The following is a 13,605-nucleotide window of genomic DNA, read 5'->3' as shown; positions in this document are numbered from 1 at the left end:
AAGGGCTCGGTCCCACAACACTGCCAGATGTGTATTTCTTATATCACGTTATCACATGAGCCATTACTTAACCAGAGCTGAGCTTTCTGCTGAAGAGTTTGCAGATGCATCAGTTTCTTTCCTCTTTAAAAAAGTTGTACATATATGGGGGGTGGAGGAGAAGGGGAGGGAGAGCATTAGGACAAATACCTAATGCATGCAGGGTTCAAAACCTAGATAACAGGATGGTAGGTGCAGTAAACTACCATGGCACATGTATACCTATGTGCACAACAAACATGCATGTTCTACACATGTATCCCAGAACTTAAAGCAAAAAAAAAAAATTATACATATATCTGAGCATATATAAACTAAACACATATACATATACATTTATCTTTTATGTAAATATATAATATACACATGTATTATACATTTCTGTGTATTTGTGTGTCTTGAACTATACGTCGGAAACTGCATGGTGGTGACCTTTGTGTACAAGGATAGAGGGAAGAATGACTTGCTTTTCATTTTGTGTGTTTCTGTTCTGTTTGAATTTCCCTACAGTGTGCTTGTATTCCTTTTATTTTTTTTAATAAAATTGAGTTTTTAGAGCAGTTATAGATTTACAGCAAAATTAAGGGGAAACTACAGAGTTTCCCTGTTTCCCTCCCCCAACACACGCACCCCCACCACAGTGGTTATATTGTTACAACCAGGGAAGCAACATTGACACGTCACTACCACCTCAAGTCCATAGCTTACATTAGGATTCGCTGTTGGTGTTGAATTATCTCTGGGTTTTGGCTAATGTGTAATGACATGTATCCATTATTACAGTACCACACAGAATAGTTTTACTGCCCTACAATTCCTTGCTCCACCTATTAATTCTTTCCTCCCTCGACCTCTGGCAACTACTCATCTTTTTGCTGTCACCGTAGTGAGACCTTGGTCACGTTGGGGTCACCACCTGAGACGTTGATCATGTCAGTGTCCCTGTTTGGGTGCCAGCTGTGACAAGTATCATGTTGGGGTCACCACCTGAGACCTCGATCACCACTTGCAGAGGTCTGTCCTGCAGACCCTGATTCAGCGACAGATGAACGAAATACACTCATACACACCAAAGTACAGTGTGAGTCGAGTGGGCTAGGGATGGTCGTCAACTACTTTCAGAGGGCGATTGCAGCTAACCAACCACAACTCCCTGTCCTTCCTTGCATTTATTCAGTATACATTTAATAACAGAGGTTCTAAGTCAACATGCATGTGGATAATTAACATGGTTAAAAGAGTGGTTTTATGAATGATAAAAGGTCTTAATTCCCGGGCCCAGAATAAACGCCATTATTGGGTAATTTCCCTTATTTCCTTTTGACATCCCCCTGAGGGGGCCATCCAGCACAAAGTTTACATGAGCAAACAAATTAGTGTAGGGAAAAAGGAATGTGGGGTAAACAGACTTACCTGGGGAAGCTTTTATTATGCTAACCTTTATCCTGTGACTTAAAGTTCTAAGGTAAGAACTGGCTGCCTTCAACCTGTTCCATTAAAACCTTTCGGCCTTCCAAAATGTTTGAGACTATAATCTTATAACTTTCCCTAATATATTGCCAACCACCCCAAGAGAATCCCAACACCATAGTTTTGATTCCTCCAGAATATCAGAGTTAGATCATATAGTGTGTAACTTTTTCAGATTGGCATATTTCACTTTGTCATATGCATTTAATATGCATTTATCCATGTCTTTTCATGGCTTGATAGCTCATTTCTTTTTAGCACTGAATAATATTCCATTGTCTGGATGTACCAGTTTATCAGTACCTAGTAAAGGACATCTTAGGTGCTTCCAAATTGTTGGCAATTTTGAATAACACTGCTGTGAATATCCATAAGCTGGTTTTGTGTGTGGGCAGAAGTTTTCAACTCATTTGGGTAAAAACCAAGAGCGTGATGCTGGATCATTGGTAAAACTATGTTAGTTTTCTAAGAAACTGCCAAACTGTCTTCCAAAGTGGCTGTATCATTTTACATTCCCACCAGCGATGAATGAAAGTTCCCATTGCTCTGTATCCTCACCAGCATTTGGTGTTATCAGTGTTTTGGATTTTGGCCATTCTAATAGGTGTATAGTGGTATCTCATTGTTTTCATTTGCAGTTTATTAATGACATGTTGATCATCTTTTCATATGCTTATTTGCCACCTGTATATTTGTTTGGTGAAGTGTCTGTTCAGGTCTTTTGCCTATTTTTTAAGTCATAAGGTTTTCTTGTTCAGATTTGAGAGTTCTTTGTGTATTTTGGATAATAGTCCCTTTATCAGATATGTCTTTTGCAATTATTTTCTCCCATTCTATGGCTTGTTTTTTCTTCCTTTCATTTTATTTTATTTATTTTTTTGAGATAGGGTTTCACTCCCATCACCCAGACTGCAGTGCAATGGTGTGATCTGGACTCACTGCAACCTCCACCTCCCAGGCTCAAACGATTCTCCTGCTTCAGCCTCCTGAGTAGCTGGGACCACAGTCCAATGCCATGATGCCCAGCTAACATTTTTGTATTTTATTTTTGTAAAGACAAGGTCTCACTATGTTGCCCAAGCTGGTCTCAACTCCTGAGCTCAAATGATCTGTCTGCCTCAGCCTCCCAAACTGCTGGGATTACAGACGTGAGCTACTGCACCCTGCCTCATCTTTTCATTTTAAAGAATATATCAGTAGGGATTATCGGAGCTGCATGGTTTAAACTATTGTCTTAGCTCATTTTGTGCTGCTCTAACAAAATATTACGGACTGAGTAATTGATAAGCAACAGAAGCTTATTTAGCTCACAGTTCTGAAGGCTGGGAAGATCATGAGGCTGTGTCTGGCAAGGGCCTTCTTGCTGCTTCATAACATGGCAGAGGATATCACATGGGTGAGAGAAGAAGAGGGAAAGAGAGAGCGTGTTATACTTTTGTAACAAACTCACTGGTGGTCAGGAGCCTACTTCATAACACGTTAATCCATTCATGAGGCAGAGCTTCTTAAAGGTCCCGCCTCTCAGAACTGTTGTATCAACCATTAAGCTCACAGTGCATGAACTTTGGGGGACACATTGAAACCATAGCAACAATATATTTAAATTTTATGGATGCAACCTTATGGAGAAAGTATTTTTTTAAATAAGTAAATATGTGTATGTGTGTGTGTGTGTGTGTGTGTGTGTGTGTGTGTAAAAACAGGTTAAGGATCTAATGTTAAAAACAACTAATATAAAAATGAATATTCTTTCCACCAGGCTGGGGACAGTCAGTGGAAAACCACCCCATGAAAGCATCTGCTCTAATCCAGGCCTGACTGGTTTGCTGCTAGGCTCTGAGGGGCAGAGGGGTGTCACTGCTGTGTGACTTCTGGCCTGAGATGATGTTTCCAGGCCTTTGCCTCTCAGTGTTAGCCTGGTATAGCCTCTGTTCCCAAATGAGCCCTGTGCTATCCCTCTGGGGAGGACAGTCCAGAGTCCCAGGCATGGCACTGACACCAGCCACCTCTCCTTTCCCTCTGTGTTCCTGAAGTCAGGGAGGACACCAGCAAATGCATGTTGTAGCCTTGCTGGTGGCTGGAGCCCATATCTCTACCTCACATTGTTGGGTAGAGACACAGCGAGGCTTCCCTTTGTGGTAGGGGATGGCTGAGTGGGGGCAGTGAGGCTCTTCTTGCTCTGGCAGTTTTGACTCCTGTCCCAATGTAGCATTTCTAGATTCTTGTTAGGGGACTCCAGCCAGTGCTCTTTTAGAGCCTGTGAAATTGAATGGTATACTTTCATATACATAACACAGCTTTAGGGAACAGGCCCTTGTGCAGTCCCTGAGAAGCACCCCCAGATAGCTGCACCCCCAGATAGCTGCTCTGTGCTTTTGGCATCCACCGAATGCTTTGAGGCCGGCTTCTGATGCAGTGCTGTCATGCCAGATTCCTGTCGACTTTAGTAGGGATGGCACCATGTTTGAGAGGTCCAGAGCCAGTGAACGAGGCATAGGGCTTATTGAGGGCACTTACATATGGGGCGGTCCAGTGGTGACAGGCTGGATGGAAGGATCACTGCTGATTGTAAAAAGCATTTCGTTTGGCATTTTCATTTAGCAGCCTCCTTCCTAACCACCTCCACCTGGCAACCTTCATTTAATGCAGAACAAAGAACCTTGATTTCCTGTATGGCCTGCATTCCATGGAATGGCTTAGGGGTTCAGATGTTCCTTATAGGTAAGGAATGGGTCTCCAGGTTGGCCACAGTTCCTTAGCTCAGAACTCTGATCACACATTCTTCTTAGACTGTAGAGTCGTTCTGGGTATGCTTAAGTTAAGTGCTTGTGGTCAGGTGCATCTACCATGTAACTGCAGGTGGTGGAGGGATGCCTAGGTCTAGTGCCTGTCCCTAGAGCTTACTATTGTGAGGAAGAGTGTATTAGTCCATTCTCACACCACTATAAAGAAATCTCTGAAACTGGGTAATTTATAAAGAAAAGAGGTTGAATGGGCTCACAGTTCTACGGCTGGGCCTATCCCAGGTTGAAGGGCCCAGAATATGAGAGCCAAGGGACCAGCATTTTTAGTGAGCTCTCCAGGTAAGAGAAAGCATGACGCTGGCATCTGCTTGGGGAGGCTTCAGGAAACTTACAGTCATGCAGCAGGCAGGCCATACCTGGCTGGAGCAGGAGGAAAAGAGGTGCAGGGAGGAGGTGCTACACACTTTTAAACAAGCAGATCTCACCAGAACTCTCTCATGAGAATAGCACCAAAGAGGGAAACCAACCCCCATGATCCTGTCACCTCCTACCTGGCCCCACCTCCAACGCTGGGGATGACAATCGGATTGTATTGTAATTACAGCTTACAGCTTGGGCAGGGATACAAATCCAACCATATCAAAGAGTGAGATCGATAAGCTAGAGAGTGTCTAATACCTTAAAGAAAAGGGTGTTTCCTAGAGTGTGGACCACAGAACCAGTTACATCAGAATTACTGGGATTGGGGGGTATGTATGCTTGTTTGCACTTCAGACTCCCGGGCCTATCTTAGGTTCAGAGACCCAGAATATGGGGGCCCAGCACTAGCATTGTTAGTGAGTTCTCCAGGTGATTCTCATGCGTGATGAGGCAGTATGGCCTGCAGCCGGGCAGCAGCAGCAACATCGGACAGCCGTTGGAAATGCAGCTTCTTGGGCCCTGCCCCAGAGACACTGATTCAGAGGTTCCGGAGGTGGGGCCCAGAAATCTGGGTTTTAACAAGTCCTATAGGTGGCTGTTTTCCAGAAGCACCGATTTAACTGGAGAGGGCCGCAGCTGGATGAAATCAGGTGCACAGCTGCAGCTGGATGGTCGTAGTGAGGACGGAAGGGCAGGGTTTGTGCTGCAGGCTACCCTAAGAGGCAGCACCAGCGGCCAAAAGTTCCCCAGAGACAGGTTTCCAAGAATTGGGGCAATCCCTAAGGGGGCTGGCTGCCTGCTGTGTGCAGGCCTTCTCCAGTGAGTCCCCGTGTCAGAGGGCCATGATCAGAAGCAGGTGTAGAGCGGGGGACCTGCCCTGGCCATCAGAATTGCACCAGCAGTGTGAAGCATGCCCCTTGCTCCATGCAAGGAAAGGAGGAGAGAGGCATTGGTCAGTGCAGAAGGTGTGATTCTCATGGATGCCAGAGAGAGAGAGCAGATCTGCTGGATTATATATAGTTCACTGTGCTGCCTCTGTCGTGGAGAGTGGGGGTTGGGCAGGCTAAGGAAGGGGACGTGAGGGCCTTGGAAGTCCTGCCAAGCCCAGATATGGCAGCTCTGGGGTGCCAGGAACAACCCCTCCAAGGACAGCCCCTCACGGTGGGCTTTTTTGAAAAAATGCGGAGGCCAAAGTGACCAGAAGACTGGACCATGAACAGATTTCTTAATTTTCAAAGAGAAGGAGGAGGAGAATGCTGCTTCTGTGAGTCAGAGAGCTGTGTGCTGATCCTGCAGCCTCTAGCCTCCTAGAACGTGGACAGCTGCGGGGAGACTGGTCGGTACTGGGAGCCTGTATCTACCTGAAGGTCACCCCAGGCTATTGGACTACATGGTGCTTTTCTCCTGGGGTAATTAGGCAGGTAAACAGGCCCTCTTCAGAGTGGGTGTGCTGGAACACTCACTTGTGCATGTGTACTGGGTGGCGGCAGAGTGAGTTGGGAAAGAGCTGGTTAAATGCCTGCATCCACATGGCGCTCAGTGTTTGATGTTGAGCTGGGGAGTTCTGAGTGTGACAGTTCTGCAGTGTCCCTCGTTGGCCCTTTTGTCGTGGTTACTTGGCAGAACACAAATGCCATGCTTATTGCATCTGTAGATGTAAAACAAAGCTGAGAGAGGGAAAAATGTTTGATGTTGGGCAGAATCCCAGAAGGTCTCAGCAGACTGGAGCAATGGCAGAACCCAAGGGAGAAATTTCACAGGAACCTGCATGATGTCTCCATGGCCTGGGAAACCATGTGTACCATTTCAGGGAGGTGGGGAGTAGCATCCACTGGAGGGAGATGACGGCCTTGCCCTGTGCTCTTCAAACCATACCTGGGGCCTTTGATTCTGAAAAAAACCAAAAGAGAAAGAGAAGAGTGGGGAGCAGGCCAGGTGCGGTGGCTCACGCCTATAATCCCAACACTTTTGAAGGCTGAGGCAAGCAGATCACCTGAGGTCAGGAGTTCAAGACCAGTCTGGCCATCATGGTGAAACCCTGTCTTTACTAAAAAATACAAAACTAAGCCCAGCATTGTGGCAGGTGCCTGTAGTCCCAGCTACTTGGGTGGCTGCGGTAGGAGAATTGCTTCCACCCAGGAGGCGGAGGTTGCAGTGAGCCAAGATCGCACCACTGCACTCCAGCCTGGGTGACACAGTGAAACTCCGTCTCAAAAAAAAAAAAAGAGTGGGGAGCAGACTTGAAACTATTTCAGGCAGAGAATGGTAGGGGAAAATGAGGCTATTCTAAGAAGGAAGGACTAGAATTGTGTCTTGGGGAGAGGGAAAGACCCGGGGTGCAGGACCACAGTTCGCAGTGGGGTCAACCTGCCTTGTGGGACCCTGCAGGGCAAAGCTCCTAGCCAGGAGGCAGATTTTGACTCCTGCTGGGAACTCCCTTAAAAGCCACCCCAAGAATGAGCCCCATGAGCGCCATCAAGGCTTGCTTGCGGGCCCTCTAGGTCTGCCAAGGCTGCCTGGAACGGAATGGACCCTGTGTGTGTTCTTTTAGTATTGGAAGAGCATCCAGGACTTTGGGGACCGGAGGAGCGGCCTCAAGTGAGCTCAGAAGTCTGCACCTGAATTGGGCCTTTTTAAAAGTTGTTTTTTAATGGGCAATAGATGCATGTGGCAGAAATGCAGAGGGCACAGATCTAAACCGGAAGCCTCATTTTCTAGCCCCAGCTTTCCTCTCCAGAGACAGCTAGTGGTAGCTAGTTTCTTGTGTGTCATTTGCTAGGATGTGTGCAGATATACACACAGGAACCACTTAATTTGTATGTTTCTGAGTTTTTTATTAGCTTAGTGCATACACAGTAGCGTACCTTGATTAATAATGGTGGTCATTTCATCTTTCCATATATAGAGCTGGCTAATTCCAGAAATAGCTACAGAGTATCCATTGTTGGATCTGTTGTGGTTTACTGAACCAGCCTCATTGGTGGAAGTTTAGGAGTTGTTACAGATAATGTTGTAGTAAAATGCATGTCTGTATGACATTTCACACAGTTGTGTGTCTGGGAAAGACACTTCTAGAAGTAGAGTTGCTGCATCAAAGGGTGTGTCATTTTAAATTTTACATCTCTGTATTTTTTAATTTTAATTTTAATTTTGAGATGGAGTCTCACTCTGTCACCCAGGCTGGAGTGCAGTGGTGCAATCTTGGCTCACTGCAACCTCTGCCTCCCAGGTTCCAGCCATTCTCCTGCCTCAGCCTTCTGAGTAGCTGGGATTACAGGCACCTGCCACCACACCCAGCTAATTTTGGTATTTTTAGTAGAGACAGGGTTTCATCATGTTGGCCCAACTGGTCTCGAACTCCTGACTTCAGGTGATCCACCCACCTTCGCCTCACAAAGTGCTGGGATTACAGGCGTGAGCCACTGTGCCTGTGTATTTTTAATTCGTGATTCCCTTACACGTTGGTGAAGGTGAACATCTTCCACTCCTTTTCTATAACTGCCAGATCTGTTCACATCATTTGACAGTTTCTCTAGTGGTTATTGATCTTTTTCTTATTATATTAGTAAAAATTTTTTCCTAAGTTTTTTTTCCCATCTTTATTTTTTAAAATTTGTTTCTTATTATGCTGAAATTTTATTTTATGCCTTTGGTTCTTGGGGCTACTTCTTTCATTGAAATCTTTTGCCTGGCTGGAATTTACTTGGTGTAAGGAACAGGGTGGTATCCAGCTTTTGTTTCTTGGTTTTTTTCCCTGGCCTGGCTGTGGATGGGGCTTTTGACTTCATTCTTCTGGGAGTAGGCCAGGAGTGGAGAGTGTCTTTGATGCTTAGAGGTCCTGCCTAGTGGTGTCTCCAGAGAGGAAGGCAGTAGAGACACCATCCTGGCTCTCCCTGCTCACCTTCGGGCAGTTCCTCCTGTTAGAAGGTTCCTGGCCCACTGGTCATTCACATCTGCCAGGTTGCTTCCTCACCAGTGAGGTCTGAGAGTTTGGCAGAGTCTGGGCAGAAGGGTCAGTCTGGGGTCAGGACGGGGAGGGCTTTGTACTGACAGCCAGCTCACCCAGCCGTAGGGACATGAGTTACACCGTCTCTGAAGGTGATGCCACCAGGGACCTCATCCACCACGCGCATAGGGGCTCCAAGAGACTGAAAGCTGTGCAAGGACTGGGTCCTCGGTCCACACTACCGGGAGCCAATTCCAGCTCTCTCCAAAGCCATAGTGCTTTGTCTACAGTCACCTCTGGACCCACTGACCCAAACAAATGGCCACACCCATAGGGCTGAAAACCAGGCCCGCCCTGTGGGGACCAGTGGCACCTTAAGGAAGTTCTTTAGCTTCCTTAAAAACAGCATGTAGGCTGGGTGCAGTGGCTCATGCCTGCAGTCCCAGCACTGTAGGAGGCCGAGGCAGGCAGATCACTTGAGGCCAGGAGTTCAGAACAGCCTGGCCAACATGGTGAAATCTCATCTCTATAAAAATACAAAAATTAGCCAGGCATGGTTGTGCCCACCTGTCGTTCCAGCTACTCAGGAGGCTGAGGCATGAGAATCGCTTGAACCCAGGAGGCGGAGGTTACAGTGAGCTGAGATCATACCACTGCACTCCAGCCTGGGTGGTAGAGTGAGACCCTGTCTAAAAAATAAAAATAGACCGGGTGCAGTGGCTCATGCCTATAATCTTGACGCTTTTGGAGGCTGAGGCAGGCAAATCACCTGAGGTCAGGAGTTCGAGACCAGCCTGGCCAACATAGTAAAAATCTGTCTCTACTAAAAATACAAAAATTAGCCAGGCATGGTGGCAGGTGCCTGTAATCTCAGCTACTTGGGAAGCTGAGGCAGGAGAATCACTTGAACCCAGGAGGCAGAGGTTGCAGCAAGGCAAGATCACACCATTGCACTCCAGCCTAGGTTACAGAGTGAGGCCCTGTCTCAAAAAAATAAAAATAAATAAAAAATTTTAAAAAAAACCAGCATGTACCAGCCTGGCCAACATAATAAACTCTTGCCCCCCCACCCCCCCAAAAAATTAGCAGGGTACGGTGGCACATGTCCTTAGGAGGCTAAGGTGGAAGGATTACCTGAGCCCAGGAGGTCAAGGCTGCAGTGAGCCATGACTGTGCCACTGCACTCCAGCCTGGGTGACAGAGTGAGACACTGTCTCAAAATAAACAAAATCTAACATGCCCAGTTTTCAAGGTAAATATGAAGGGCACCTAGAATCTTGTAGTTGGATAGCGTGGCCAGAACAGTGGTCTTCAAAGTGGGTTCCCTGCACCAGTAACATCACCTGGAAACTTGTTCAGAATGCAAATGCTGGTTCTACTGTCTCAGAAACTCTGGGTGGTGGAGCCCAGCAATGTGTTTTAACAATCCCATCAGGTGATTGTGATGTGCATTGCAGCGTGACACCCAGTGTGTCAGAAGAAACTGCTCATCCGAGACAAGCCGGTGTGATTGTTGAGGGAGCCTCAGGTTTCCTCACACACCCGCCTGTCATTTGCCATTGGGTGTCTCTGCAAACCGCAGCAGCTGCTATTTGCAAAAGCGGGCAGGTTGCACAATGTGGCTGTTGTCACAGCAGATCTGTGTCCCTCCTCACAGTTTAGGTGGCATGGGACATTACCAAGGGATCTGTGTTCAGAGAGACTCTGTGAGAGCAGGTGTCTCACCTGGCACCTGTCCAGGCCTCTCTTCTTTCTTTCCAGACAGATCTGCAAATCACTTACTTCTCTTAGCAGCGTCTGCTGCGGAAACAGGGTGGTGGTGCCTCATTTTCCCTGGTTCTCCACCCTGCATCAGATGAACTTCTGGAGGGCCCTTGCTTCTAAGAATGAAGCTTCCATACCTTACTAGCTTCCCTTGCCTGATGAACCAGAGGTTGGAAAATGAAGGAAGACAGGGGCCTCTGGCTTCCCCTGTTGCTGAAGGGATGGCAATAAGGACACAGGAAGATAAATAGACAGACCTGGAGCCCTGAGGATGAGGCAGTGTGCTTCTAGCTCTGAGGCTGGAGAGCAGGTCCAGAGATGCATTGCTTGTCAGCAGAGGCAGGAGCAAAGCTTCAGTGAGAGGGGCTTTCAAGGAAACAGGCTCCTGGCAGTGAACTCTGTCACTGTGGGTGGGGCTGGGGGTGTGGCCCAGGCCCAGAAGTCAGGCAGTATGCTGGTGGGTACTGTTCCTAGCTGGAGGCGCCAGCAGCAGACAGTGAACTGCTGGGACAAGCAGGGCGGATGCAGCAGCTTCTCCTGCTGGGCCCTGGTTGTGGTGGTGGCTGCTCCCTTGAGAAGTTGGCTCCCACAGGCCTGCAGGGGCTTCCAGGCAGAGCCTGAGTGTGCTGTCCTCTTCTCTTCCAGATCTCACCATGAGCTACCCCGGCTATCCCCCGCCCCCAGGCGGCTACCCGCCAGCTGCGCCAGGTAAGAGGGTCTAGGTGGGGAGGAGAGTGAATGCTGCCTCTGTACAGTGGCCGGGAGTAGAGAGGGGAGAACAGCAGTTTCCTCAGTCCCTCCTCCCCTCCTCACTCCCTTCTCCCCTCACAGCCCAGCCCAGCCTAGCAGGGGAGGGGAGGACAGGACAACGGAGTGGAGGGACAGCCAGTGGGGCAGGGGCTGGAGAAGAGCATGACGCTAGAGCCATGGGAGGCCTGGGTTTGAAACTGGCTCCAGAAAATCCTGGACCAGGCCCAGGGCTGGGCTCTTGCCTTAGTCACTGGTAACAGTGAGCAAATGCTGTCACTTTGAGACTCCGTTTTCTTCTCTGCAAAATTGCTTCAAGGATTTCTCCCTCATTAGGGGTTCTGCATACTGATGAGATAGGCAGGCAGAGCCTCTGATGCGGTGCCCTCCAAAGCATTGCTAGGCGATGGTTGCCCCTTGCCACCCCTCCTACTTTCTGCTCAAGGTGTGTGGGCTTGCAGCAATGAGATCCCCCTCGCCAAGAGAGGAAGTAGAGGCAGATGCTAAGGGTCAAAGGTCACTCCCTCCCTGTGGCTGCAGGAGGTGTGGGTGATCACACGTAGAAGTCATCTTCTCTGGCTCTGGCCCCTTTTGGTTTTCCTCAAATGAGATTTGGTCCCCACAGTGGGAAAGGAAATATGAGGGTTCATGGGACCAAAGGGAGAAAAGGGCCATTCCAAGCCTGGTCATCCTGAGGGTGCCTGAGCCGCTGCCCCTCACCCCAGGGGACCCCCAGGCATTATTCATTTCCTTGGAGCTGAGGTCCTGTGGTCTGAGCACCCCTGGCCTGCAGGCCATTTACCTTCCCTCCCATTCAGCAGGTAAAGAGCAGGCCCAGGCTGGGAGGTGGCTCAGCCACTGTCCCATGGCATGTTAGGGGCTGAGCTGGGCCACTGCCTTCTGAACAAGCCCATCCCAGGTTGGCTGGCACTGACCTTGGTCCCCTCTCTCTAGTAGAAATCCTGCCCACTGGGTCCTGCCACTGACAGCTTCGCTAGCACAGCTGAGCAGCCTCTGAGCAGCAAGAGAGGAGGAGACAGGAGATTTAGGGAAGGTTCTTCCTGGAGGGTCTGGAGCCCTAGGGCTGAAGAGCCGATCTGAAGCTCCCATGGACAGGAAAGCATCTAACTGGCCAGAGGCTACATGATGATGCCAGTCTCAGTGACAGCATCATATATGAATGCCCCTCGGGCCCCCAGCTGAGCCCTACAGGAGTTACCTGAGTCCTCATCACCGCAGTCCAGCCATACACTCCTCATTAGCCCATTTGTCAGCTGAGGAAACAAGCCTCACAAGGGTGAGGGTGAAAGCCCTGCCCCAGGGCACATGCCGGTCCTGCTGGTTTCAGAGGGGCTTTCTGTCTCTGTTTCCTCCTGTCCTCTTGTGGACTGGTATATGTGTTACCATGACCCAGCGTCGTCTCCGTCCAGCCTCTTATCCTGCTTCTCCCTGCCGTTTACAGACATGTAATAGCAAACAGCCAAACCCCTCCCACCAGTGCCTTCATGTTACTAAAATCTCAGAGCTCCCTGTGGTCACCTCTGTCGTGGGCTCAGCGTGGTGTCTCCCACAACAGTCTGTCCTTGTGTGTCCTCTAGCTCCATGATGGTGAACTTGGGAGGGCAGAGCCTGCCTGGGCCCTCCCAACCTCCTTAAGACTCTACGGAGGGTCTTGGGAGTGTTTGGGGAACTCCACCTTCCTCCTTGGGAAGAGAGGAAGGTTTCCCCTCCTCTGCCAGTGGGATAAGGGGAGACTTTCCTCCTGGTGTTTTCATGTGGTCTGTGGTGTCCTGAGGCGTGAGGCTTTGCTAGACCTCCCTGACCACCTGGGAGCTCGCATCTCTGCCTTTCCCCTTGTGGTGGGGGATGGGCAGGGGGCTAAAGGGCTTGGTGTTGCTTTCAGGTGGTGGTGCCTGGGGAGGTGCTACCTACCCTCCACCCAGCGTGCCCCCTATCGGGCTGGATAACGTGGCCAACTATGCGGGGCAGTTCAACCCGGACTACCTCTCGGGAATGGTGAGTCCAGCCCTCCTGCCGAGGCGGCCCTGGGGCCAGAGGAATCAAAACTGCTGGCCTCCGGGGCTCTACGTGTGTGTTGCTGTGGTATGCAGTGTGTTGAACTGCTCCTTAGAACAGGGTTTTCATCAGGCTTCTTCCACTTGCTCTCTGCCCCTCTCTGGGTCTCACTTTCCCCATCTGTAAAATGAGGGAAAGGGAAGTGCAATGGACCAGATGATCTCGCAGGTCCCTTTCAGCACTGCGGGGTTAGGGCTGGGAGGGTGGTGAGGGCATGTGCATGAGTATGCATGCATGTGCTGGGTGTTAGTGTCCACATTGATGGGAGGGTGGTGAGGGTGTGTGCGTGAGTGTGCACGCATGTGCTGGGTGTGAGTATCCACACTGATGGGAGGGTGGTGAGGGTGTGTGCGTGAGTGTGCACGCATGCGCTGGGTATGAGTATCCATACTGATGGGA

At 49.2% G+C, this 13,605-nt stretch overlaps 1 protein-coding gene across 8 annotated transcripts in view; it reads left to right on the top strand.

The window, feature by feature from the left end:
• ANXA11 (annexin A11) overlaps positions 1 to 13,605 on the top strand; it is a 52,688-nt gene that overhangs the window by 23,466 nt on the left and 15,617 nt on the right. For 6 of the 8 annotated variants that reach the window (XM_017497107.2, XM_017497088.2, XM_037727496.1 and 3 more), the window contains exons 2-3: positions 11,029 to 11,091; positions 13,034 to 13,146. In XM_017497107.2, the coding sequence (XP_017352596.1) occupies positions 11,037 to 11,091; positions 13,034 to 13,146 (168 nt within the window). In that variant the 5' untranslated portion in view covers positions 11,029 to 11,036. Of the gene's footprint in view, positions 1 to 5,917; positions 5,938 to 11,028; positions 11,092 to 13,033; positions 13,147 to 13,605 lie in introns of those variants that run through there. The other 2 variants (XM_037727481.1, XM_037727498.1) reach the window with 2 other exon arrangements.

This window comes from Cebus imitator, unplaced genomic scaffold (genome assembly GCF_001604975.1).
Source record: "Cebus imitator isolate Cc_AM_T3 unplaced genomic scaffold, Cebus_imitator-1.0 Scaffold11, whole genome shotgun sequence".
NCBI classification, from domain to species: Eukaryota; Metazoa; Chordata; class Mammalia; order Primates; family Cebidae; genus Cebus; species Cebus imitator.
The sequence above is the reverse complement of the archived record's forward strand: the minus strand, read 5'-3'. Positions and strand labels throughout refer to the sequence as shown.